The 27,729-nt window shown below is 51.4% G+C and overlaps 2 protein-coding genes across 16 annotated transcripts in view; one reads left to right on the forward strand and one right to left on the reverse strand.

Moving 5' to 3' along the window:
• The window catches only part of SPTAN1 (spectrin alpha, non-erythrocytic 1), a 60,699-nt gene extending 60,088 nt beyond the window's left edge, over positions 1 to 611 (forward strand). For 8 of the 15 annotated variants that reach the window (XM_032866002.1, XM_032865998.1, XM_032866004.1 and 5 more), the window contains one exon: positions 166 to 611. In XM_032866002.1, the coding sequence (XP_032721893.1) occupies positions 166 to 291 (126 nt within the window). In that variant the 3' untranslated portion in view covers positions 292 to 611. The remainder of the gene's footprint in view (positions 1 to 165) is intronic. The other 7 variants (XM_032866010.1, XM_032866008.1, XM_032866005.1 and 4 more) reach the window with 1 other exon arrangement.
• Positions 610 to 19,094, reverse strand: WDR34 (WD repeat domain 34). Its single transcript, XM_032866013.1, has 9 exons — positions 18,909 to 19,094; positions 10,095 to 10,343; positions 4,093 to 4,202; positions 3,394 to 3,551; positions 2,703 to 2,812; positions 2,010 to 2,177; positions 1,570 to 1,802; positions 1,171 to 1,328; positions 610 to 961 (listed from the first exon to the last, which is right to left on the reverse strand). Exons 1-9 carry the CDS (start codon positions 19,092 to 19,094, stop codon positions 723 to 725), a joined length of 1,611 nt encoding a protein of 536 aa, XP_032721904.1. The 3' UTR covers positions 610 to 722.
• Positions 19,095 to 27,729: the final 8,635 nt, after the last annotated feature.

Consider the following 27,729-nt stretch of genomic DNA (forward strand, 5'->3'; position numbering starts at 1 on the left):
TCACCGCTGACCCCCCCAGCCCAGCCCCTCGCATCCGCGAACGCGCTGTGGCCTCTGAGCACGGCTCTCCCTGACGCTGGGGCCCGGGGTTCCTGCTGTCCCCCATGCCCCAACCCCCCCGGGGGGGCAGCAGGGCTGTGCTGACGGGCAGCCTCCTCCCTCCAGAACCTGACTCGGGAACAAGCCGACTACTGCGTCTCCCACATGAAGCCCTACGTGGACGGCAAGGGCCGCGAACTCCCCACCGCCTTCGACTACGTGGAGTTCACCCGCTCGCTCTTCGTGAACTGATCCCGCCCCCCGCCCGCCCGCGCCGCTTGCCCTGCCGTTGCCTCGCTGCATGTCACCTCCTCTCTGTGCTCAAGTGTTTCCAGTGTCACTCTCCACTGTAAGCTCACGGCCGCTTCGCTTGGGGCTGAGACTTAGAACGGGTGCTTCACTAAGCCGCTTCTGGTCCAGAGGCACTCGCCTTTGCCATGGGGACCCAGACTCCCGCCAGGAAGCCAGCTGCCCATTCCGACTCGAGCAGTCGCCGCAGCTGGCTCGCTCCCTTCTTGTTCTCCCCCTTCATTTTGTTTTCACGTAAAGACAAATAAAGGACTCTCCCCAGAGATTTGTGAGGTCTTCATTCAGCTTCCCTGAGAGCACCCCACAGCGCGGCACAGCTGTGGCCTCGCCAGACCTGCCCCCCCCTGCAGGGCCCTGCTGTCGTTTCGCTGTCCTCAGGTGGCCACCTCGGCCGCCAGCTGCTCCAAGTCCTCGGTCTCCCGGGGCCCTTGTTCTGTGAACTTGGTGCTCAGCTGCCACACCTTGACCGTGCCCTTGGCGTCGCCTGCGGCCAGGAGCTGAGTCTGCTGGCGATTAAATTCCAGGCAGTAGACCGGGCTTTCATCCTGGGTTTGCTTGATTGAAACCGTGGGTTTCTGGGAGCTCTTCTGGAGATCAAATAGCTGCACGTCACCTGCGCGGAGAGAGGCGTGGGGACAAGTGTCTGCCCCTCCTCCAAGTCCCCTGCGTACCCGGAAGAGAAACTCGACAGGCCGCAGCACGAAATAAAGCCACTGGCCGGTATGGCAACCCCCCCACGTGCTGTCTCTCCCCAGCTCAGAATTCCAGGTCAGGGCCGGGCCCCTGCAGCGTTAGTGGATCTGAGTCTGGTGTCCTTCCTACCTTCTCCAGAAGCAGCTGCAAACACCAGGGGGCGCACTGGCGACCAGCGCACGGCGAACAGATACTTGTGGGACAGCTGCAGGGAGGCCAGGGGCTGGGCCTGCAACATGGAGTACAGGTGGATATGGCCATCGGTCCCCGCGCTCAGGAAGAGATTCCTAGACAGGAAGCAGGGGAGGAGTGCTGAATGTCCTGGTCCACTGGGCCTCCCTGGACCTCCCCAAACCGGGGATCCCCTTAGGGAGCGAGAGGCTGATGCCCTGGAGCCAACCACCAGCGCTCTGGGCACGAGAGCTCCCATGGGGAAGACCTGGGCCGCGAACAGACTACAGGCCCTTCCCACGGTTCTGCGGGACCCCCTTGCCCTCCCTATGCCGGGGACACTGGGGCCTTCTCTACCTGTGGAAGGGGGAACAGCTCACGGAGTAGATGGGACCACCGTGGGGAGAGAAGGTCAGCTGTGCCGGGGCCCGCAGGGGCACAGAACTAGGCATCCGGGTGAGGGCGGCCTCTTCCGCCGCCAGTGAACACTGGAGTGGGAAGCCGCCTTCTGTGCCCAGGACAAAAAGGCTAGGGTCAAAGCTGGAGAAGGCCACCGCCGTGGCACCGATCTCAGTCTCTCCCCGGGGAGGCTGTGGAGAAATGAACGCCAGGGCAGAGTCAAGAGAATCCCACAGTGTCCCACAAGAGCCCAGTCCCTCGAGTGGGCACCGGGGCCCAAGGAGGTCAACGGGCAGGTCCTCCACTGGTACTGCGGGAGCCCGTGTCACCTGCCCCCTCCCACCCAGGGCTCCTCACAGAGGCCCTGCAGGGTCCAGAGGCAACTGGGCCCCAAGTACCTTCTTTAGCTTGGTGTTCCTCGGGAGCTGCTGCACAACCAGGGCGAAGCCCTCCGTAAGCTGCAGCCGGCCCGCCCCGACCCCCTGCCAGAGCAGCACCTTCCCGTCCGTGGCCACGCTCAGCACCTGGAAGCGGTGGCTGTGCCGGGGCTCAGGCAGCCAAACCACCTGGGGCCGCGGGATGCAGGACCGAGGTCAGGAAAGCGCTGCTTGCTCCCCAGCCTGCCCCTACCTCCCAGCCAGACCAACGGTCATTCCCCCATTCCCACCCACCCCTTCTAGGAAAATAAGGAGAATTCTGGGGGAGGCCAGGAGCCACCTCACACACCAGGGGGCAGTCCCGAGGGTTCTGAGCTCTGTCCCTGAGCCCAGGCAGGCCGGGACAGCTGGGAACCTCTAGTGGCAGCTTGGGGGGGGTGGGGTCGGGGGGTGCAGCTGGGAATGGCCCAGGGCCCTGGGGGTGGCTCCTGCCGGGGGTGGGATGTGACTCATGCCCTGGGAGCTCTGAGAATGCTGAAGGCAGCTGTCCCAACTGCCAACTCCCCAGTGACCTTCTGCCATGCCTGTGCCGAGCGGGCACCCTCTCTCCTGCCTGGCCTCCAGGAGCAGGCCTGTGACAGCCCAGCCCAGCCTAGCAAGAAGGGGATGGTGCCTGGTGCCTCCCGGACACACACAGCAGCCCACTGCTCTGACCTGGTACACGGGGTCTGTGTGTGTGTCATCTGTCAGGCCCGTTCTCCAGAGCAGCGGGTCCTCGGGATGGCTCATATCCCATACCAGCACCTCACCATTGTACAGCCCACCTGTGGGACCAAGCAGGCCCGGGCAGGAACTGACCCACACCCAGCCCCCTCCGGCTTCCTGGTCAAGTGCCAGCCCTTCACAGCCACGGAGCCAGGACGTGGAGCCACTTCCCCAAAACCACCCTGAGAAGGAAAAGCCCTGGTCCTCCGCACACCCCCCACACACCCAGGATGCTTCTCCCGCTGCCAGGCTGACCTCCCCGCCCCAGCATCCTGCCATTCCCTCCAGCAAAACCCCCTTTCCCAACACATGAGGCTCCTATCATCGCTGACAGCTCCCCAAGGGTGCTCATGTCGCCCCGCCTCTGGTCCTGACCTGGCTGTGCCCTTCCATGGCCCACATCCCAAGGCCCACACCCCATGGCCCGCCAGACTCCGCGATGACCTGCCTCCTCCGCCTCCCAGCTCCACACCAGCCATCCTCAGCATCCTCACCTGAGCTCAGGGATCAGAGCCCCCCAGTCTCTCCTCCCCCCCTCAGCAGACCTACCTTGGCTGTGCCCAGGGGCTGACAGCCCAGTGGAGAGCTCACCACCGGCCACCCTCCACGGGGGCAGAAGCGAAGCAGGCTGAAGGCTTACCTGCGATGTGGGATGGCTGTGTTGGGTGGAAGGCCAGGCACATGACAGCGCTGGGCACCTCCACCACCGCCGACGGCTGCCGGGGGTTTAAGCCTCGCCTATCCAGGTTCCAGGCACACACGAAGGACTTGAGCGTGCTCCAGTCCCCGTCATCCAACCTGCACAGGGACAAGCCTGAGCTGGCTCTGCCTCGAGGCCGGGGCCTCCTCCCCACCTTGTTCCTATCACCTGACCTACCGTCCTCCCCAGCCAACCCCGAACAGATGAGCCGCAGTTTCCCCCATCACACCCAGACTGTACTGGGTACTGAAGTGGCACAGGCATCTCCATGGCACCCCAAGGGCACAACCTCTAGAAAAGGGTTCCCGGAAACCAAGGGTGGGTGCACCCAGTGGCAGGGAGGGGGAACCATGGCCCATCAGGAGACAGCTCATGGAGCAGAGGCGGCAGGCCCAGGCTCACTGCCCTGTGCTGACAGACAGGTGGGCACCAGGACTCCTGCACCTGAAGCCCTTCCCTCCTCTGCTCTTACCAGCCAACCTGGTGCCCAGGCAGCCTTGAGAATAAAAATACTCCCAGAATGGCCAGACTCTGGCCAACCCTTCACCACACGGACAGGAAAAAAGAGGTCTTAGACCTCTTAGACCAGGGTCTGAGGGCCTCCCAGTGCCCGATGCAGCCACCACGGCAGCCACTCACCGGCCATAGGCACAGGCCACCACAGACCCGGTGGTATTCCAGGAGACGCTGGTCACGTGCAGACCCTCCCCTTGGGCTGGGGGGTAGCCCAGGGTGTGTAAACAGGTCACCTGCAAGAGACAGACCATCACCAACCCTGAGCCCAGAGCCACCCAACAGGTGGTCTCATAGCCACCTAAAAAAAAAAAACTATACACAGGCTTGGACCACCCAAGCCACCCAGGTCCACTGCCCAATCCTGGAGGGAAATCTGGAGGCTTCACCCAAACATACCCCTCAAAGGATACTTCCAAAAACCCAGAAGAAAGGATCTTCCAAATCGAGACAAATGCCAGGTTCTGGATCAGAGGCAGACCCTGTTCTACACACCATTTCAATAGGTTTGGCTTCTGGGGTGCCTGAATGGTGCAGTCGGTTAAGTGTCCTACTGTTGGCTTCGGCTCAGGCTTGGAGCCTGAGGGTTGTGAGCCTGAGCCCCGTGTCAAGCTCAGTGCTGAGTGCAGCCTGTTTAAGATTCTCCCTCCCACGGGGCTCCTGGGTGGCTCAGTGGGTTAAAGCATCTGCCTTCGGCTCCGGTCATGATCCCAGGGTCCTTGGATTGAGCCCCACATCAGGCTCTCTGCTAGGCAGGGAGCCTGCTTCCTCCTCTCTCTCTGCCTATCTCTCTGCCTATTTGTGATCTCTGTCAAATAAATAAATAAAATCTTAAAAAAAAAAAAGATTCTCCCTCTCCCTCTTCCCCTCCACCCCCCCCCCCCAAAAAAAAGAAAGAAAGAAAGAGAAAGAAAGAAAGAAAGAAAAAGCTTTGGCTTCTGGAACTGGATGGTGGTGATAGCTGTACAATGTGACTATACTCAGTACCACAGGGCTTTACACGTAAAGGCCTGGCATCTTCTTTCTCAGCCCAGGGCAGGCTGGCACAGCAAATGAGAAGGCTGGCCATGCGGGCCACCATGAGCCATCAGCCCAAGGTTTCTGGGATGGGATCTACAGCACAGACCAAAACTTCTGTGAAAAGCTCCATACTCCTGACCTCGTGACTCCACAGAAGGAAACTATCCAACGGAAAGAACTTAATACGTGTAAAAAGCTGTACGGTGGGAACCCTCATGTGTCACTAGCAAGAATGCAGAATGGCGCGGCCGCCGTGGGGAAACAGTCTGGTGGATCTTCAAATGGTCAAACAGAGAGGCACCCTATGACCCAGCAATTCTGCTCCGAGGTCCACACCCAGAGAACTGAAAACACGTTTATCCAAAAACTTGTACACAGGTGTCACAACCGAGATGCCCACCAGCCAATAGATGGGGCACACCCCCCCCACGCAGGAAGGACTACCGAGCCACGGGAAGGAAAGAGCTGCTGGCACACGCCACAGCCTCGCTGACATTCCACACGTGGAAGAAGCCAGTCACCGAGACGGCTTCGTGCAGGATCCCATCCACAGGAAATGTCTACAACGGACACCGTACAGACAGGAAGACGAGTAGCCGCCAGGGATTTGGGGGGAAATGGAGAGTGACTGCTGGTGGGTATGGACTTTCTTCTTGACGGCAATGAAAGTGTTCTAAAATTGTGCCAGTGGGGCGCCTGGTGGGCTCCTTCGGCTCAGGTCATGATCCCGGACTCCTGGGATCGAGCCCCGCATCGGGCTCCCTGCTCAGCAGGAAGCCTGCTTCTCCCCCTGCCTGCTGCTCTCCCTGCTTGTGCTCTCTCTCACTATCTCTCTCTCTCTCCATCTCAAATAAATAAGTAAAATCTTTAAAAAATAAAAATAAAGTTGTGCCAGTGTTGTACAATTCTAGGAACGTAAAATCTTACTGAACTGTACACTATTTTTTTTAAGATTTTATCTATTTATATGACAGAGTGAGAGAGTACGAGCAGGGGGAGCAGCAGAGGCAGAGAGTGAAGCTGGCTCCCCGCTGAGCAGGGAGTCTGATGCAGGACTCGATCCCAGGACCCTGGGATCATGACCTGAGCTAAAAGGCAGACGCTTAACTGACTGAGCCGCCCAGGTGCCCCTACACTTCACTTTTTTTTTTAAAAAAGATTTTTGTATTTATATTTGAGAGAGAAAGAGCATGCACACGAGCAAGGGGTAGGTAGAGAGGGAGGGGAGACTCCCCACTGACCAGGGAACCCAGTGTGGAGCTCAATCCCAGGACCTGGAGATCATGACCTGAGCCAAAGGCAGAGGTTTAACCATCTGAGCCACCCAGGTGCCCTTGAACTGTACACTTTAAATGGGTGAATTATATGGGATGTGAATGATATTTAATAAATTTTAATAAAATTTAAAACCAAGCCATATAAGGGTGCCTGGCTGGCTCAGACAGCAGAGCATGCAACTCTTGGCTTCACGCTTATGAGTTTGAGCCCCACATCTGGGGTAGAGATTACTTAAATATAAATAAACTAAAAAAAAAAAGAAAGAAAGAAAGAAGAGAAAAAGAAAAGCTGTGGGGTAGGAGGTGGAGGGAACTCAAGAAAACCTCCAGGGTCGCACTGCATTCAGTTTCCTGATCTGGGTTCTGGTTCCACAAGGGTTTTCACTTTGAAAAGCCACAGGCCTGAAGTGGCAAGATGTGTGCCTTTTTATGTCACGTTCAACCAAAGTTTACATTAGAAATAAACCGTATATATTATTTGTCATGACACTACTTATAACTGCAACAACCAGTACAACTGAGATCTGAAGATGAGACTACAAAGTGGGAGAAGCTGGAGACAATGGGACCACCCCACACTGTCACCGTGACGGACACAGAACAGCACAAAGGGTAAACAGACATGTGTGGAGAACACACCTTAGGAAACCTGGCACAGGGGCTCCTGGGTGGCTCAGTGGGTTAAAGCATCTGCCTTCGGCTCCGGTCATGATCCCAGGGTCCTGGGATTGAGCCCCACATCAGGCTCTCTGCTCAGCAGGGAGCCTGCTTCCCTCTCCCTCTCTGCCTCTCTGCCTCCTTGTGATCTCTGTCAAATAAATAAATAAAATCTTGAAAGAAAGAAAGAAAGAAAGAAAGAAAGAAAGAAAGAAAGAAAGAAACCTGGCACAAAAAAATACAGTGTGCAGACAAAACATTCAGAGGTTTTTAAAAGGACAAGCATGAAGTCTCTGTAGCCACCTGACAACACAAAACAGGCTTTGCTCCCCAGAAAAGACCCCGAGATCGGTCACAGTGACGCACAGCTGTCCACACATATGTGCAAAGCCAGAGGAAGGAAACAACAGAGCCAGGAGATCAGAAGTCCTGTGGGAGCCCCTGTCTCTTATCTCTGATTTCTAAGCATTCCCCAAGGTTGTCAGATTGTTTTTGGAAATCGGAAATCAGGGTTTCTCTCTGAGCACGGCATCCCAGCCTTTCCGGAGTGGCTACAACAGTGCCAAGGAGAGCGATGAAATGTCAAGGCCAACACTTTGACAGCAGGAGAAGACACAAAAACCCCATATCAGCCAAAATAATAACTCCACTATGAGGAAATCAACAAAAAGCTAATACAAAAGAAGAAGTGAGAGGGAGAGATTTGCTGACGTTGTTAATCTAACAGCAAACTTGGAGAATTCTCTGCCCGGCATTCCGGGAACCGCTAAGACACGAGGCCATCAGGGCAACACGCCCCACTGCCACTGAGAGGGGCCCAATCTCCCGCCTGTCCACACGTTTCCGGAAGAGACCGAGTCCCATAGGAGCGTCCGATAAAGGATGGCACATCTATGCAGTGGGATGCAGCCTGGCGCACCTTTATAGGAACTGACGTGGAGAGCCTTGGCAAGTGAGAAAAGTCATAAAGAAAATGTACAGTGCTTTCCATTTTTTGTTTAAAATGTCCTAGGGATGGGCGCCTGGGTGGCTCGGTCATTAAGCGTCTGCCTTCAGCTCAGGTCATGATCCCGGGGTCCTGGGATCGAGCCACGAGTCTGGCTCCCTGCTCGGCGGGGAGCCTGCTTCTCCCTCTCCCTCTGCCATTCCCCCTGCTTGTGCTCTGTCAAATAATAAATAAAATCCTTAAAAAAAAAAAAAAAAGTTCTTAATGACACTAGTAACAATGGTGTGTGTTATTGTAGCACAGGGAGGAGTTAAAGGCCCAGGAACAGGAGTTCCCTACCGCTGTCTACATGGTACACGCTTGTTGTTTCTGTACTGCCCGGATTTGTTACAATGAACACATATTGTTTCCGCAGTCAGAAAACAGGTATTTTGTAAAGGGGAGAGAGCAATATACACTGGGACCAAATTAATTCATAGAAATGAGTAAAAGCACCTCTAATAATAAAAAAAAAGTTTAACCTCTCTAAATGCAACTGTAAAGTTGGGGGCTGGTGCGCGCATGGGCAACAGCAGGAGAGTGGGCTGGGCTCTGATCACCAAGCCCTTCCATCAAGCAGCTTCCCTGAGCCTCAGGGACTGCCCACTTCGGTATGGCCTCCACACCCGCTCTTCAGAGGGATTTTGAGGATTTCCCTGGAACAAACCAACTCTCCCTTGCCTTCCACCGACTTGGGGGTAAGTGGGCAGAGGAGGAGGAGCGGCTAGAGCAGGGCTTATGACCTCTGAATACACAGTTACTCAGCTCTATTTCCCAAGGAAGAAAGCATTGTATAAAAAGTTTGGCCCGGAGCTCCAAGGCTCTGCAGCCGGTCCGTCGAGGGCATGCAGCACCAAGCAAGTGCCCTGTCCACAGGGTAGGCTGAGGCCCAGCACAGAGCCAAAGCCAAGAGCCCCTCCCATTCATGCCAAGGCTTCCTCATCTCAAAGGCTGGGCTGTCTGTGCGGCTGGCCACCTGAGTATACAGGGTGACGGCTCTGAACTGAGCCCTGGAGACACCGAAGTCACTAGAGCATGGTAGTGAAACCAGACCAGGCTCATATCCCAGCTTAGCCCGTGAAGCTGTGTGACCACAGACAAGTCACTTAGCCTCTCTGGGCCCCCTGTATAAAATGGCGATCATCCTAGTACTGCCTCATGCAGTCATGCTGAATGAGATGGCACAGAGAGCCCTCAGTGTGTGCTGCCTGGGGAGACACAGCCAAGCAGTGGGGAGAATTCAGTCCAGAGTCCGACTCCCCGGGTTCAAACCCTCCCTCCATTGCTAACTAGCTCCGTGTGACCCTGGAAAAGTCACTTCAGCTTGAAGTCTCCCACCTGTACCTCTCAGTACCTCCCAGCTGTAAATGGAGATAACCACACCTACTTTTTTTTTTTTAAATATTTTATTTATTTGACAGAGAGAAATCACAACTAGGCAGAGAGGCAGGAGGAAGCAGACTCCCTGCGGAGCAGAGAGCCCGATGCGGGGCTCAACCCCAGGACCCTGGGATCATGACCTGAGCCGAAGGCAGAGGCTTTAACCCACTGAGCCACCCAGGCACCCCAACCACACCTACTTCTTGACAGCAGGGAAGTCTTTTTTTTTTTTTTTTTTAAGATTTTAATTATCTGTCAGAGAGAGAGAGAGCACGCGCAGCAGGGGGAATGGCAGGCAGAGGGAGAAGCAAGCTCCTCACTGAGAAAGGAGCCTGACGTGGGACTCGATCCCAGGACTCTGGGATGATGACTGGAGCTGAAGGCAGATGCTTAACCGACTAAACAACCCACAGGTCCCTCTCCTTTTTTTTTTTTTTTTAATACTTTGTTTATTGAGAGAGTGTAAGAGAGAGAGAGAGCACCCACAAGTAGGGGGGAGGGGCAGAGGGAGAGGGAGAAGCAGGCTCCCCGCTGAGCCACGAGCCCGATGCAGGGCTCAGTCCCAGGACCCCGAGATCATGACCTGAGCCAAAGGCAGGCACTTAACCGACTGAGCCACCCAGGGGCCCCTGAGGACTTACTCTTGTAAAATCATCCACCCGGCAGAATGTTAGAGCCCAGTGAACTCTGTTAGTATTACTACTATTATCAGTATCTGGTTGGCGTAAAAGAAGGACTGAAAGCAAGGCTAAGGCGCGAGCTGGAGCAGAGGAGGGGCGCGTCCCAGGCCGCGCCAGCCCGTTCCCTACCGTTGGCTGCTGCTCAGTCCAGTTCACCTCGAAGCCATCAAAAGCATGGCTCTGCCAGTTCTTGTTCAGCTCCCGAATAACCATGGCCTCCACCCTCCGAAGAAAGGCTGCGAGCCGGGGGTCATCATGCGGGGACACGGACGGCGCGCTGACTGGCACGGGGGCCTCCGTCTGCACCTCGGCATCCACGTGCTTCCGGGTCTGGGCCGCCTTCTCGGCGGTGGCAATGCTCGCTGTCTGGCAACTTTTCTGCAGAAGATCACAACCCAGCAGTCAACACCCAGCCTCACCAGCCCACACACTCCCCTCCCATGCTGCTGCTGACCCTCAGGCCTCTGGTCACCCTGTCCGCCCCAGCATGTCCCTTTCCTCTTGGCCCATCTTCCAAAGGACGAGCCCAATCCGTGTGCCAAGGGTAGAGACGACCCTTCAACCTTCCTATGTGCCCTAGGTCACACTGAGAGGTCCAGGGGCAGCCAACATGACCCAGTAAGAGCCTGACTCAGAACCTCTGGTGACATTATGACACTATTTGGAGCAGATGCAGGAATATCTTTTTTTTTTTTTTTTTTTTTTTTTTTAGGAGTGCCCTTTTGAAGAACCTGACAGTAGTCATGTCATATTAGAGCCAGCAGTGGTCGCCTAAGCATGTCAAACCTGGACACCAGCAGAATGGCCCACGGCTTCTCCCTCCCTTAGCAGGCACTGTCCAAGATGCCCCCCGTCATCAAAGAAAGTGAGTGTGTCTGTGATGAGCTAGTTGGTGGAAGGCAGGCTTCTTCCCAGCTGCCCCTTTTCCCCACCCCACCATCTGCCTCCAATCCCTCATCCCCTGTTTAGCTGGGCACAGGGACAGACAGCAGATCAGCCTCTTTCTTACATGGACGTGACCCATCATTTACCAAGTGAGGGGCCATCTATCATATGTCGTGGTCTCGCAAGAGGCTCTGTTCACGCGGCCCCTCACCAAGCACCTGAACACAAAGGGCAATGATGAGGCCCAGACCCCTGTGCCCCGCACTCAGGCCTGGGGGACAGCGCTGGGCAGCAGGCCAGCACTAGCAAGCCCGAAGGAAGGGAGCTGGCCCTACCTAGGGGCAGCCCTTGCTAGAACATGAAATACCCATCCTCACATTCCCTTTCACGTTCCACAAAATTCTCCTTTTCTACCACCAATTAAACTGTAAGTGCCTCCAGCTTCAGAACCCTTCTGATGTCTCTTTATATCCCCGGCTCTTTGCATGGTATTTGGCACATGGCATAAGCCTGTTTATGCTATATACTACATGTATACACACACACACCCATAGCACTGTATTACATATACATATATACCATATGTAACGTGTATTACATGTTATTTATATGTATCTCCATTTTGCTACACACACACACACACACACACTATTTACTGAGCATCCACTTGCCAGGCACTGTCCAGGTACTACTGATACAGCAGCAAACAAAATGTGCAAGATTCCTGTGCCTAAGGAGGTTCTACGGGGGTCGGGGCTACACAAACAAGAAAAGCCATCAACTACCAATGACGCTAAGTGCAGCAGAGGTGTGGGAGAGTAGGGAACAGCTAGGAAGGCCTCTGGGCACACAGCACTTGCGCTGAGGTATGAAGGACAAGCGGAGAGCGGCAGGAGAGGGGCCTGGAACAGGGATGGGGACCAGCCGGGAGGCGAGACCAAAACCCGCCGGTAGAGGAGGCCCCACATTCAGAAACTGGAGAGCTGGCGGCGCACCCGGCCACAGTGGGTGAGGAGGGCGGCACGCGAGCAAGGGCAAGGCCCAGAGGTGTCTGAGAGCCAGGACAAGTGGGGCTTTCCCTCTAGGTGTGAGCCCCAGGGTGGCCGTAAGCAGGCCCATGCCTCTCTGGCTGCTCAGGGAGACGTGAGGAGCAGAGAGCAGGTGTGACAACCAGTGAATGCGATGGCAGGTTCTGGGAGAAGAGAGCGCAGAAGCGGTTCTGTGGGGCCCCCTCTATACTGAGATGCCTCCCTGCCGTCTGCATGGAAGCGGCCACAAGGCACGAGGCTCGGAGAGCATCCAGCAGAGACTCGACCTGAAACCATAGCACTGGAGGGCTGCCCCAGTGCCAGTGGAGCGTGCACACTGAGGAATTCGTGGATGGGCTCGGGGACCAGAAAGAATACAGGCTGAGCCAAATTCTAAGACGGTGGGAGAAAATCAAAGTTCCAGAAGCCACAATGATGGTAAGAGTGTCGGTGACTAAGTGCTCACTCACGCAGTCTCCCCAAAGCTCTAGCCACATCTTATCCACGCTCACAACCACCCTATAGAGAAAATCCTATTTCTGCATTACTGCTGTTGGCGCCGAGGCACAGAGAAGTAACTCACCCAAGGTCACACAGCACAGAGGTGAGTGCAGTGGAACTTGAATCCAGGTAGTCTGACCTGTGACACCAGCCTGTCTCAGCCACGGTGTTCTCTCCCAAACAGTCCAGCGTCCTGGCCACTGATCACACCAGATGAATGCAGAAAAATGCTTCTAAAAGAATGTTACCCCAGTGTCCTAACGTAAGACAAAAATGGCCACAAGAGACACATAGCGGTCACCTTTCCAGCTATCTCTATTAATATTTGCTTGCTGCTTGCTTATTCAGACAAACGACAAATGTCAAAAAAACACTAGGGAAAATTTAGGGAGAAAAAAAACCTTAAAAAACCAATGATAATGCACCTGCAATTTTTTTTTTTTTTTCTGTGAACTGGCAGGAAACCACCATGACTCTCTTTTCCCTCGGGGACTCCAACGTAGGTTTCCATGGTTCATGATCCAAGTATCTGGTCTGATCCTGACCAGACCCAGATCGTCTGGGGTTGGAGCCCCAAACCTCCAAAAAGGAAGGGCTCGCTCAAGGCTACCCAGTATATACTGGTGCCTTCTGTGCCAGGCAGTGTGTGGCTGTGCTGAGGCTCCCGTCTGAGATGTCAGGGAAGAGGTCAGGGCCCAGTGGGGTCCTTGCTTCTTAGGCCCCAGCAAGGCCCGGAAGGAGAGTGTTCGGGATGCTGGGCTGCAGCCTGCCTCCCACACCTCGGAGGCACAGGTGTTGCAGGGGAAATGCGGAGGTGGGGGAGGAGCTGGGGCCAAACTTTAATCGCACTAGGAGGTGTGGACCAGGGAAACAATTCCCAAATCAAGACTACCAGGCTCCGTGCTCTGGAGTCCGAAGCCCCAGCAACCTAAAGCGGAGAGGAAGGCAGTGAGACTCAGGGAGTAGAGCCTAGGATGAGTGCCTAACAATCCTGCCCCAAGAGAGCCCGCAGACATCCAGAACGCCAGGACTCCTACCCAAGCCACAAAATGTGCCCCCAACACCAGGACTGCAGCTTCCGACTAGATGGGAAGTGAACACTACTCTGCTGGGCCACCTGAGCTCTCTCAGGGAAACTCATGACAGAGACAAAGATTTCACAAGTTAGACAGCACAGGCCCGGAACTGAAACCTCGAAACTCTGGGCCCTGACACTCAGCCAGTGCCACCATGTGACCAGGAGCCAAGTAGAGACAGGCCTCAGGGAATGCATGGCAACAGCAGAGCCCCCAAAGCCTCCTGGATTCCTCAGGACCAGCCGCCGCACCTCCATGAGGGACCCAGGAGACCCCTGCATCCTGAACAGAAGTGCCTGGTCTGGGCCAGTTTCTGTCACTTGCTATCACACTAACCTCTAGGAAGGCTTCCTGACCCCCAGACCACCACCCCTCAAGGCCTCATTTCTGAAATAATGGGTCTCTGGCTGGCATTTAGGATGGATCGATCAATTTCAGGAACATTCCTCATGACAGAGGAACTGGCCCCACTGGGTCTGGTGACCGGCCCCCACCCCAGGCTCTGAGAGGTATGTTGACAGAATACTAGGCTTTGCCCTGCCTTCAGGGTCAAAGACTGACCAGTGCCAGTGTAACTGCGCCGATGTGTGACTCTGTCATTCAGAAACTGGCCAGCTAGAGAAATCCATCCAGGGGATATCAATATGGGGCAGGCCAACTTCAAAGTCATAAGTAGAATAGTCATTTTCTTATTAAAAATATACATTCTAGGGGCACCTGGCTGCCTCAGTCAGTAGAGCATGTGACTCTTGATCTCAGGGTCATGAGTTCAAGCCCCCCACTGGGTGTAGAGATAGATAGATAGGGGCACCTGAGTGGCTCAGTCCGCGAAGCATCTGACTCTTGATTTCAGTTCAGGTCATGATCTCAGGGCCGTGAAATCAAGCCCCTCATCTAGCTCCATCCCAGACATGGAGGCTGCTTCAGATTCTCTTGCTCCCTCTACCCCTCCCCCTCCTCTCTCCCTCTCAAGAAAAAAAGAGACAAATAAAATATATACATCTCCTTGACTCTAGGATGTATTGATTATAAAACATTCCAATTATTTAATAGTTCTTCGGGGGAAACTATATTAAATACACAGGTCATTTGTGAGACACACCGAATTTTAAGATCTATTACAAAGGCTGGGGGTGGGCGTGTGTCCTCTAATTGAGGAAATACATCACCATAGAAAGAATGTGTCTTTGAAGGTCTGGGGAAATGTCGTGAGAGACGAGCCCCCATTACTCCCCTGGGTAGTAACCACCACCAGCTAATACCAGAAGCATACCACTTCTCGCTTCATTCTCCCAGTCAGCCTGAGCCAGCACATCTGACTCCAGAGTGGAAAAGAACCTCAAAGACCATTCTAGACCTGCATTCTCAATGGGCAGGCCCCAGAATCACCTGGAAGCTTGCGAAAACACAAGCTGCGACCTCCTAAAGGGGGGCTGAGTGTGCCGTGCTAACAAGCCCCCAGGTGATGTGGATGCTGGGGGGGGGGCGGTTACTGAGACCCCACATGTGGGCCTCACCCCTTTGTATGCTTCCCAGGGCCACAGCCCAAGGCCCATCACCTCCCCCTACCCCGTACACACCATGCTCACATTCCCCCCCTTTCTGACTATCTCCATTACTCCGGGTCCTGGGCTTCACCTAGGGTCATGGCTCATCCCCAGAGGCAGAGGAATGCTGCCAAGCCCACCTGAGGGGCGCTGCTGGGCACCTGCGGGGGGAGTGGCTTGTCACTATCACCTCGCCACTTCCAGCAGGCCCGCTTCCACTTGTCCTCCCCAGAGCTACCTTTTCCTCAGGCTGCCATCACCCCAAAGGCCTCCTTTCTTCCTCCTCATCGGGCCCACACACCTGAGGAGAAGGCAGGTGTGATGGCAGCGGAGAGGACCCCCGCCTAGATCAGCAGCTCCCTGTGCACATGCTGCAAAGCCCACGCACCAGCCCCGCCTCGATCTGACCCCGGTGTGAGGCACAATCTGCCAACGAGCAGACAAGGTGGGGCGGGAATGTCTTGGGTGTGATGCTGAGTGGGTTTCACGAGGCAGCATGGACAACCGTCCCAAGTGGCCTCTGCAAGGGTGGAGTAACTGAGCCGGGAACCCGTGTCAAGGCACAACCTCCTGTTCAGGTGAACTTCCCTCTTGAGTCTATCAGGGCAACAAACAGCTTTTCAAACGACAACGTGGAGCCGGGGCTCGGCCACGTGCGGAGGACAACAGCAGACATTTCCACAGAAGCTGGGAGCCACCGAGGTGCTAGACCCCTTTGAGCTGCAGTTACTGCAGACCATTTTGGTGTCATTTTAGCCTCTCAATCTCCTCTCGTGCTCTTTTAAAAAAATGAATAAATCTAGTATCAACACTGTCTAGCAAACTCAAAGGCAGAGAACCACAGACTGAATTCTCCTTGAAAATCAGTAAGAGGCCAGACCCCAGTTAAAAACAAACACCTTCCAGCAGGGGGTGACATACGCTACAGAAGCCACCAAGGCCACCAAGCAGCAGCCCGTCAGGAAAGGAGGAAGAGCCCGCAGGAAGGCAGCGAATTTAATTCAAAGCAGGAGAGGAGAGATGTACCCTGTGTGGGATGACAGCACACGGGAAAATTATTCAATCCAGTATTTCCTGGTTGCCTTCAGGAGGTGCAAAAGTACACAAGACTAACTTCCCTGTCCTCTGGGAGCCCACAGTCCAAGGAAGACAGATCTGAATGTCCAAAATGCATCCCACAGATGAGAAAGTTCTGAAACTAGAGAGTGGTGAGTGGTGGCACCATGTGAATGAACTTGACGCCGCTCAACTGTACACTTAAAAACAGTAAAATTTCTATTATGTGTCTCTTGCCACAATTTTATTTATTTTTAAGTAATCTCTATGCCCAACACGGAGCTCGAACTCAAGACCCTGAGATCAGGAGTCACATGCTCTACGCTGACCCAGCCAGGCACCCCACCACAATTTTTCGAAAAAGGAAAAAAAACACACCCCACACTTTCCTAGGATCAGAATTGGGCTTCGCTGGAAAGTAGGATGCACTCGATGGATGGTCTCAAATTTTGCTACCTATTAGAATGACCTGGGAAGCTTTAATAAAAGCAGATTCCCACATCACAACACTTACCAATTAAGCCAGAATCGCTGAAGGTAGGACCCAAACATCCATATTTTTCAAGGGTCCCAGGACATTCCAGTGTCAGCCAAGTTTGAGAAACGGCGGATGAGAAAGGAGGGATAATTACACAGCCTCCGTCATCTCAGGCAGCTGCCCAGGCGCCTGACACCTCCAGATCATTCACCTGAGCAGCTCCAGGCTTTCAAACTGCTTTCTTACTCACAGTCTCATTTAACCCCTCAGGAAGTGTTCTCATAAGGACCCACTTTGAAGAAGAAGAGATCGTGTGACTGGCCCAAAGCCGTAAAGAGTGTGTGCACTCCGGTCTCGAACCAAAGCTCGGGACACTATCCCTCTGTGAACATACTGGAATACGACAGGAAAACTCAAGGAAGGCCAAAGACCATTAGTATTAAAACAGAAAAGGGGCACCTGGCTCATGAGTTCGAGCCCCACGCTAGTGTAGAGATTACTTAAAGAGTAAAATCTTTAAAAAATATATTAAAAAGGGGAGTTTGGATGGCTTAGTTGGTTCGGTGTCTACTCTTGGTTTCCACTCAGGTCATGATCTCCGGGTTGTGGGATCAGGCCCTGCACTCAGTGGGGAATCTGCTGGGGATTCTCTCTCCCTCTACCCCTCCCTCCCCAATGCACTCTCTCTAGAATAAACAGTCTTTAAAAAAAATTTTTTTTAGGGGCGCCTGGGTGGCTCAGTGGTTTAAGCCTCTGCCTTCGGCTCAGGTCATGATCCCGGGGTCCTGGGATCGAGCCCCACATTGGGGTCTCTGCTCAGTGGGGAGCCTGCTTCCTTCCCTCTCTCTGCCTGCCTCTCTGCCTAATTGTGATCTCTCTCTGTCAAATAATTTTTTTAAAAAAATTATATTAAAAAAAAAAAAAAGCAATGTACCTCCTTCTTCCGACCCCTGCAACATTCTTATAACTTAATCAAACATCTCCTTCAATAAGACAGGAGATGCTAGTCCAGGGAAACCACCCTCACAGATGAAAGCTTTTTACCTGGAATTTGTTCTTAGAATCCTACAGGTAAAAACTATAGTCACAAGAAAATGAACCTGCCTCCATTTCATTCTCTGTAAGAAGAAAGAAACTTAGACTGAATCAGTGGTTTCCAAATCTAAAGTCTTCTAGAATCTGGGCCTTTGGCAAACAAGAGCTACTTCAAGTGCTCTTCAAAGCCAGGAACTGTGAAGTACACTTTTACCTGTGATAAGAATGGGCAGATTTAACTAAAACATCCACTTGGCTTTGCACCAGAACCATTTCTAGGCAGGATGTGAGTGGGGAGAGCTTTGAAGCCACATCAAATCCTGGCTTGAGACCTGCAAGCCCGAGGCAAGAAACCTATCTTCCAGAGTAAGACTTCATGGAAAGCTCATCGGTGTTGGTGAGGAGCTAAGCTCTGCAGGTCTGGCCACTCTGGTGGCAAACTAAGTTTTCTTTTCTGGTAAATGCATAGCACCTTACAATGCCCCCCATTTTCACCAAGGAAAAGCCAATGTCCTTAAAATGATCTGCAAGACCCTACCTGACCTGCCTCTGCTTACCCACTCTGACTTCAGTTGGGACCATTTCCCCTTCTCTCATTCCACGCCAGCCGGGCTGCCTCCTCAAACACGCAAGATCTGCTCCAACCACTGGGCCTTTGCACTGGCAGTCTGCCCTGCGGGGCTGCTCTACCACTCCTCTGATGTCACCTTCTCAGTGAGGCCCGCCCACCCCCTCACTCTCCAACCCAGACCCTCCAAGCCCTCACCCTTCTTTTGCGTTCGTCCGTGGCACTCCTCACCTCCTAACAACACACCGCAGAATTTACTTATTGCCTAAGTTGCCTATTGCCCGTGCCCTGCAAACGACCCCACGTCGGCTCCAGGAGGGAAGAGCTCTGGGCACACAGCAGGCCCTCAAAGTCTGCACAAAGTTCCCTGAGGAGAAGACCCGACGCCCAGGAGCCCTGCCCCTCACTCCTCAAAAAACCTCGCTGTGTGCGCTTTTGATGACGCTCCTAGAAAAACGCGTATCTCGACCTTGAAACGCAATCTGCTCTTTTTTTTCTCTCTCTTTTTAAGAAAAGTTAGTTTGAAATGCCCCGAAACGGAGGTTCACACAAAATCCTGCAAAACACGGTGTCTTCAGGAGTCTTAAGGAAAAACCCCTTCTGTGGTTGCACAGAGAGTCTGAGGAAACGCTCGAGAATCCCGCCAGGGTTAGCGTCTGTGAGTGAAAATACAAAACAAACCGGCGGCACGCCAGAACTCCGCCCGGAGACCGCGCGCGGACCCTCGCCCTCCGGCCCCCGTCGCCCGGAGCCGGGCCGGCGCTCTCACCGTCTCCCGGCGGATGCCCTGGACGCCCCTCCACTGCGAGGGCACAGATGCCACGCCCAGGGTCTCGTCCTGCAGGGGCGCCGGGCGCCCGGGCCCCTCGGCGCTCAGAGCCCCGCCTGTCGCCAGCGCCTCAGCTCCCGCGCTTCCCGCCGGGCCGAGCGGCCCGAGCTGCGCGCGGGTTGCCATGGAAATAGCCCCGCCCTGTCGCGCCTGCGCACTCCGACGTGACCTCGCCCATGCGCGTCTAAAGCGGAAGACAGGGAAGGTGAGGGTATCCCCACCATTTTTGAATTGGTCAGACCGCATCCTCCAAGACCTGGGAGTACGCGATAAATTATTATTTGGGGCCAGCATGAGACAAGCCTGGCCAGCTACGGGTACTTCATCCCAATAGGGGAACACTTGGGCATGAGTGGCTACCCCTGGTTTGGGGAGGAAACTGCGGAAATACGGCTCCGTGCCAGGCTCAAAGATGGCGCTGAATGGCTAGATGCAGAAGCGAGGACGGGAGGCTGTGAGGACACGAGGCTGCGACAGCGGCGGGCTGACAAGTTGTGGGTCTTGGGGGTTGCAGGGCCCACTGAGAAGTTGGGCGCTCCCCAGGGGAGCGGGCTCCAGTTGGCGGCCACCTCGAGTCCAAGTGCTTGCCCTCTGATCCTCAAGTCTCTACCGCGATAAAATGATTATTTAAAATATGCATCTGCGGAGGTAGAGTTTGATTGGATAACTGAAAGGCCAAATGAGGTCGAATATAGAAAAATGCTTGTTAAATCGAAATGAAAGGCTCAAATAACTACCACTTATTGTCTGTCTTGTGTCAGGCAGAGCGCAGAGATGTTATGTATGTAGAACTTACTAAATCCTCAAAACAACTCTAAGAAGAAGCAATTGCTCAATGTTACATGAGGGTACCTGGTCTGAGAAGTAACTGACCAGGTCACCCAGAAAAGCCCATAAGAAATTTGCCCAAGGCCCTGAAGATTGCTGCTTAGCCCCAAAGGTCGGTTCCCGGCTTCTTGGCAGGTATCCTCCCCGCAGGTCCTCTGGGCTGCTTTCATTCTATCCCTGAACTCTCAGGGATGAAAACCTGCCCAGTTAGGGGCCCCTCTGCACCACAGCACAAATGAGTCCTCATTAGGACCCTGGTGCAGCTAAGGCCTTGAAGACTGATTAGATTAACAGCACTGGGGGGGGAGGGGATGAAATCCAAAAGAAATTTCTTATGAAACGAAGAAGAATCAGATAAAATTGTCCTAGTGAGGCCCTCTTTAACAATGTGCAAACGTCACCAAGGATTCCAAAAATCGAGCTCAAAAAGAAGCTCAAGAACATGGGAGTCAAGAGGTCTAGATTTGAACCCTGCACAATGCTATGTCCTCCTTGATAAAATGGGGACCTCTTCAGGCCTTGGTTTCCTAGGTGTCAAATGAAGTTAGTAAGACTGGATCTGCTTTACGTGACCAAGGATGGTAAATATTTCAGGAAGAGAAGAGTGGCCAGAGGTATTAAATGGCCTAAACAGGTCAATGAAGATAAGGACCGAAAACAGATGAATCACTGAAAATGACACTCGATGAAATCTGATGACCTCAGTGAGAATAATTTCAGTGGAGTAAGAAGAACAAAACTCAGCCTGAAAAGAGTTTAAGAATGAAATAAGGAAGTAGAGAAACTATTGGACATTATCAAAGCAGTTAAAGACAGGAAGTGGGTGTGAGTGTAAATTGGGAAAACCTAATTGGAGGGTAATTTGACCTTAAAGTCTCCTCTTGAATCTAGAAATCCTACTTCTGGGAATTTTTCCTGTGTCAGCAATTACAGACATGCCCAGATGTTGAGCCCCAAGGAAATTCACTAGCGCCTCGTTTATAATAACTTTACTATGGTAATAGTAGGATCTTGCAGTCAACCTAAATTTCTAAGCAAAGTCATGCCACACAATAGGTGCTCACTGAATATTTGAGAAAAAAGGGTGCCTGGGTAGCTCAGTGGGTTAAGCATCTGCCATCAGCTCAGGTCATGATCCTGGGGTCCTGGGATAGAGCCTCACATTGGGCTCCCTACTCAGTGGGGAGCCTTCTTTTCCCTTTGCACTCCTGCTCCCCCTGCTCATTTTCTCTCTCACTCACTCTCTCTCAAATAAATAAATAAAATCTCAAATATAAATAAATAGGGGCGCCTGGGTGGCTCAGTGGGTTAAGCCTCTGCTTTCGGCTCAGGTCATGATCTCAGGGTCCTGGGATCAAGCCCCACATCTGGCGCTCTGTTCCGCGGGGAGACTGCTTCCCCCTCCCTCTCTCTGTCTGCCTCTCTGCCTACTTGTGATCTCTGTCTGTCAAATAAATAAATAAAATATTTAAAAATAAATAAATAAATAAATAAATATTTGAGAAAGAATGTATAGTTGGCTTTTAATTGAGTATTTCTGATGCATGGTATAGAATCTCAGGTGGCCATTAACAGTGTTGTTATAGAGATATTTACTGTGGCAAATGTGCAGCATATTAAAGTTTTTATGACTCAATTTATGCACAGTGTATCCTCTTTTATGATATTATGTATCATTATAATATATATCATTATAATACATATTTCTGACAAAACCTAGGAAGATAGATCCACATACTGATAGCAGTTGCCTCTTCATGGCATTCAAGTTTTATGTGGCTTATTTGTTAAAAAAAAAAAAAAAGCCATGAACGAATGAATGAATGATTGGAGTATGCTTAGTTATGCTGGAGAGAGTATTAAGTATTATACCTTGGGCAAGCAGGGCTGTTGGGGTAATGTATCCAGGGTGGGAGAGTCTTGAGCAGGGACATGTGCCAGGAAGGAGGAATCTGGAAGGGAGAGCACTGGATGAGGAGTGGAGGGGACAAGGACAAGAGCAGTTGGGCAGCCAGTGGCCTGTGGTGCTTCTCCAGTCCTCATCCTGAAGCAGCAGGCACTCTGGGGCATCCTCTGTTCCCCTGACAGCAATTCAAACTCCTCTGCTCAGCCTTTGGAATGCTCCTCCCTGCTCTCCTAACCTTCAGGCCTCCCACGAAGTGTTACTTGCTAAAGGGACCAGGTCCCAAACCCCTTTATTGTCTAACAGTTTCTCTCCTCTGGAGCACCCCTCCAACTTGTAATTAGGTAACAAGGTACTAATGCCTGTCTTTGCCCCAGTGGGTCATTTTCACCAACACAGGAACCACAGGTGTCCCCAGAGCCCAGCCCTGTGCCTGGAATACAGCAAAGACTAATTGAATGCCTCACTATTGGTAAGTACAGTTTCAGCCTTATAGGAGGATGGAGCCCCTCTTAAATCTCAGATGGGCAGAGGGAGAGGGAGCTCAGTGAGTTAAGCATCTGACTCTTGATTTCAGTTCTGGTCATAATCTCAGGGTCATGAGATCGAGCCCCATATCAGACTCTGGTGGAGAGTCTGCTTGAAATTCTCTCTTCCCCTGTCCTTCGCCCCTGCCTGGTGTTCTCTCTCTCTCTCTTTCTCTCTCTCTAATATAAATAAGTAGGGGCACCTAAGTGGCACAGTCAGTTAAGCATCCGACTCTTGGTTTCATCTCAGGTTGTCTTCTCACTGTTGTAAGATCAAGCTCCATATCAGACGCCACGCTCAGTGTGGAGTCTGCTTGAGATTCTCTCCCTCTCCCTCTGCCCCTCCCATTTGTGCTCTCTTTCTCTCTCCAATAAATAAATCTTCAAAAATAAATAAATCTTGGGGAACCTGGGTGGCTCAGTGGGTTAAAGCTTCTGCCTTCGGCTCAGGTTATGATCCCAGGGTCCTGGGATCAAGCCCTGCATAGGGCTCTCTGCTCAGCGGGGAGCCTGCTTCCCCCTCTCCCTCTGCCTGCCTCTCTGCCTACTTGTGATCTTTCTGTCAAATAAATAAATAAAATCTTTTTAAAAAATAATTTAAAAAAAATGCAATTATTGTCTTTTTTAAGTTCTGTTTTTTGTTTTTTGTTTTTTAAGATTTTATTTACACAAGCCAGGGGAGAGAAAGCAGGGAGAAGCAGGCTTCCTGCTGAGCAGGGGGCCAGATGCAGGTCTCAATCCCAGGACCCTGGGGTCATGTCCTGAGCCGAAGGCAGATGCTTAACAACTGAGCCACACAGATGCCCCAGTAAATCTTTATAAATAAATAAATCACTCTGTGTCTCAACTATCTTGTCCCTAAAACTGAGGCACTAGGGTCTGTCTCTTTGGAGTTGAAATAAGATTGAATGAGTTAACACTTGGAGAGCTAGCACACAAAGCAGTGCCTAGGATGTTATCAGTTCTTAATACTTCTAGATTAATTTTTAAAAGATTTTATTTATTTATTTGAGAGAGAGAGAGATACAGTGAGACAGCATGAGAGGAGAGGTCAGAGGGAGAAGAAGACTTCCCATGGAGCTGGGAGCCTGATGTAGGACTTGATCGATCCCAGGACTCTGGGATCATGACCTGAGCTAAAGGCAGTCGCTTAACCAACTGAGCCACCCAGGTTCCCCAATACTTCTTGATTATTTTTAAAGTGTATTTATTTAAGTGATCTCTATACCCAATATGAGGCTCCAACTCACGATACCAAAGTCAAGAGCCACATGATCCTCTGAGCCAGCCAGGCACGGCACTACTTCTTAACTATTAGCATGATTATTTTTGTAAAGACTTTTATTTACTCATTTGAGAAAGAGAGAATGAGCTGAGAGGGGCAGAGGGAGAGGGAGAAGCAGGCTCCCCCCCTGAGCAGCGAGACTGATGTGGGGCTCGATCCCAGAACCCTGGGATCATGACCCGAGCCAAAGGCAGATGCTTAACTGACTAAGCCACCCAGGGGCCCCTTAACATTATCTTTTTTAAGATTTCATGTATTTATTTGAGAGAGAGAGAGAGAGAGAGAGCAGGAGCAGGGGGGAAGGGTAAAGGGGAGAGAGAGAGAGAAAATCCCCAGCAGATTCTATGCTGAGCATGAAGCCCCACAAGGAGCTCCATCTCATGACCCCAAGATCATGACCTGAGCCAAAACCAAGAGTCTGACACTCAACAGACTGAGCCACCCAGAAGCCCCTTAATGACTAACATTATTATTACCACCAAGCCATATGAGATCAGGGAGGCCACACAAAGGGAGGCTGTGTCTTAAAAGATGGGCAAGATTAGTCCTGAGTAACACTGGGCACCGGATATGTTCTCAACATATGTGTGCACACATACATTTGGGTTTGGTCTTCCAAATAAGGGTCGTCTTCCCCAAGTTGCCACCAGTTATGTGCCAGGCACTGCCCTAGGTTCTGGGGACCATGTTTCTGCCTTCAACAAGCTTACAGTTGTACAAGACAGACAGTGTCCATACTCTGTGAGTCAACTCTGGTGATGGCCAGGAATGTGTAACCAGCAAAGGAGCCTCATGGAATGGGGTATCAGGAAGGGCTTCTGCAAGGAGAGGGCTTCTAGGCCGAGCTCTAAAGAAAAAGAAGTCATCCAGGGAAGAACAACTTGAAGGTGAAAATAGGAGTGGGAGCAGGAAGAGAGTTTTCCAGGTAGAGGGAATCATTTTTTGAAGAAAGTCCCCAAGGCAAGAGAGAACTTGGGGCCTTGATGTGGCAGGTGGACCCAGGCTGGATCACGCAGATATTACAGGTACAAGGAGTTTGAACACCAGAAAACCACTGATGGGTTTCAGGAAGAGCGTGACTTAATTGGATTTACATATTTTAAGAAGAAGTCTGGCCGCAGAATACAGAAGAGATTGTGAACACCTACATTCCGTTAGCCCAGGACGCCCACTAATTCATTATCTTTAAGGTGGGTTCTGGGATTTCCCTTGGTCATTCTCCAAGTGCTCTGAAGTTTAAGACCTAATCATTGCAGAGGAATTCCAGAACCATTCAGAGTAAAGGTGGAATCAGTGAGGTAGGGGCTGCTCAGAAGAGGACAAAGCCCATGGAGTTCAGAGCAGTGGGCATTACTGCAAAGTCCTGGCCAGCAGGCTTCCCAGTTCAGCCCTTCCCAGGCATTCATCCCTTCATTCGTCCACTCACTTAGCAAATGATTGTCCAGCACCTCCTGTGCATTGAACACTGTGCTTGAAAGCACGAAACATCACCAAAGAGTCCTGTTTTCTTGGAATTTACACTTTGTGCATTGACAACGTACACATGAGGGTAAAAAGTGCTTGCAAGGGGCATCTGGGTGGCTCAGTGGGTTAAGCCACGGCCTTCAGCTCAGGTCATGATCTCAGGGTCCTGGGATCGAGCCCCGCATCGGGCTCTCTGCTTAGCAGGGAGCCAGCTTTCCTTCCTCTCTCTGCCTGCCTCTCTGTCTACTTGTATTCTCTGTCAAATAAATTTTAAAAAAATTTTTTTAAATAAAAAATAAATAAATTTAAAAAAAAGATTTTATTTTTTAAGCAATCTCTACACCCAGTGTGGGGCTCAAACTCACAGCCCCAAGATCAAGAGTCACAGGCTCTACCAAAGGAACCAGCGAGGGGCCACAAAGAAGGACCTGATTTTTAGAGTCAGGATTTAGCCAGAGACAAAATGAATGATTATATGGGACCCAGCAAAGTGATCTCTTTTGATCTATAAAATGGATTGTGAACATGACTTCTGTTCTAGTTCATTGGGAAGAATAAACCCATAAGAATGCCCAATAAATTAGCTAAAATTATAGAATAATGAAAGCAGCCAGGCCCTACTACACAGTAAGAAGTAGACAATAATAAAGCCAGATGTAAAAGACAACATATTGTAAGATTTAATTTATGTGAAATGTCCAGGAAAGGCAAATTTATAGAGACAGAAAGTAGTTTTAGTGGTTGCCTGGGGCCGGGGGTGGGGACTGGGCATGAGGTTTCTTTTAGGGGTAATGGAAATATTCTAAAATCAGATTGTGGTGATGGTTTTACAGTTTTGTAAACTTACTAACAATCACTGAATTGTATGGTTAAAATGAATGAAACATGTGGCATATAAATTATACTTAAATAAAGCTATTAAGTCAGAGAGAGAAATAGTCCAAAAAAATAATATAAAGAACATGGAATTGAATTTGGAATCACAGATATCTGTTCAATGGAATAGCAAGCCCAGAACCAGCTATGGGTAAGAATACATTTAATGTGTATGTCAGAGGCAATACTTACATTGTTCAGTAAATGATGTTACCTTCCTAACAATGCAAGCTCACATACTCCACTCATCTATGAGATGTGAATGATGGGCTACATTGTTTTAATCTTTGCAAACCTAAGGTCTAGCTCAGTACTAGAAACATGTAATATCCATTCTAGGGACCCCTGGGTGGCTCAGTCAGTGAAGAGTCTGCCTTCAGCTCAGGTCATGATCCCAGGGTCCTGGGAAGGAGCCCCAAGTTGAGCTCCTTGCTCAGTTAGGATCCTGCTTCTCCCTCTGCCTACCTCTCCCCCTGCTTGTGCTCTCCCACACTCTCTCCCTCTTTGACAAATAAATAAATAAAATCTTTAAAAAATATAACATCCATTCTGTAAAAGGCTGAGTTGTCAATTCCTTGCAATTTTCAAAGGCTCAGAACAAGAATTCTCATTTTATTTTATTTTATTTATTTTTTAAAGATTCCATCTATTCACTTGACAGAGAGAGATCACAAGTAGACAGAGAGGCAGGCAGAGAGAGAGAGAGAGAGAGAGAGGGAAGCAGGCTCCCCGCCGAGCAGAGAGCCCGACGCGGGACTCGATCCCAGGACCCCGAGACCACGACCCGAGCTGAAGGCAGCGGCCCAACCCACTGAGCCACCCAGGCGCCCCAAGAATTCTCATTTTAAAAAAATATTTATTTGAAGGAAAGAACGAGAGAGAGAGAGTATGAGCTGGGATAGGGGCAGAAGGAGAAAGAAAAGCAGATATCCCCCAACTATCCACCCCAGCTGAACAGGGAGCACAAAATGGGGCGTGATCCCAGGACCCTGAGATCATGACCTGAGCCGAAGGCAGTTGTTTAACCAACTGAGCCACCCAGTCACCCCTTGAACTCATTTTTTTAAAAACTCTAACAACTTTGGTACACCGGGGTGGCTCAGTCAGTTAAGCCTCCCACTCTTGATTTCAGCTCAGGTCATGATCTCAGGGGGAAAGGATCAAGGCCTGTGTTGGGCTCTGCATTTAGCACCAAGCCAACTTGAGATTCTCCCTGTTCAGTGGGGAGCCTGCTTCTCCCTCTGCTTCTGCCTGCCACTGTGCCTGCCTGTGCTCCATCTCTCTCTCCATCAAATAAATAAAATCTTTAAAAAAAAAAGATTTTATTTATTTATTTGAGATAGGGGGAGATGGACAAGCAGACCCCCTGCTGAATAGGGAGCTCAATGTGGGGCTCAGTCCTAGGACCCTGAGATCATGAATTGAGCCAAAGTCAGATGCTTAACTGACTGAGCCACCCAGGCGCCCCAAGAAGGTCTTTCCTTATTATTTGTATTTTGTTCATAGAACTTGTAGTCATTGCTACCTGGCATGTATTAGACAACAAATATTGACCAAGTGCATGGATAAGTGTGATTCCATATACGCAAATTTTCTTCTAATATGGTAATTCCAGCATTTCTTTTGTCAACATTATGACTTGTAGCACAAATTCTTTTTTTTTTAAAGATTTTATTCATTCACTTGACACAGAGAAAGAGATATCACAAGTAAGCAGAGAGGCAGGCAGAGAAGGGGGGAAGCAGGCTCCCCACTGAGCAGAGAGCCCAATGCAGGGCTCCATCCCAGGACTCTGAGATCATAACCCGGGCCGAAGGCAGAGGCTTAACCCACTGAGCCACCCAGGCGCCCCTGTAGCACAAATTCTATTGAAAGAAA

This window comes from Lontra canadensis, unplaced genomic scaffold (assembly GCF_010015895.1).
Source record: "Lontra canadensis isolate GAN:19392208 unplaced genomic scaffold, GSC_riverotter_1.0 scaffold30, whole genome shotgun sequence".
Lineage (NCBI taxonomy): Eukaryota > Metazoa > Chordata > Mammalia > Carnivora > Mustelidae > Lontra > Lontra canadensis.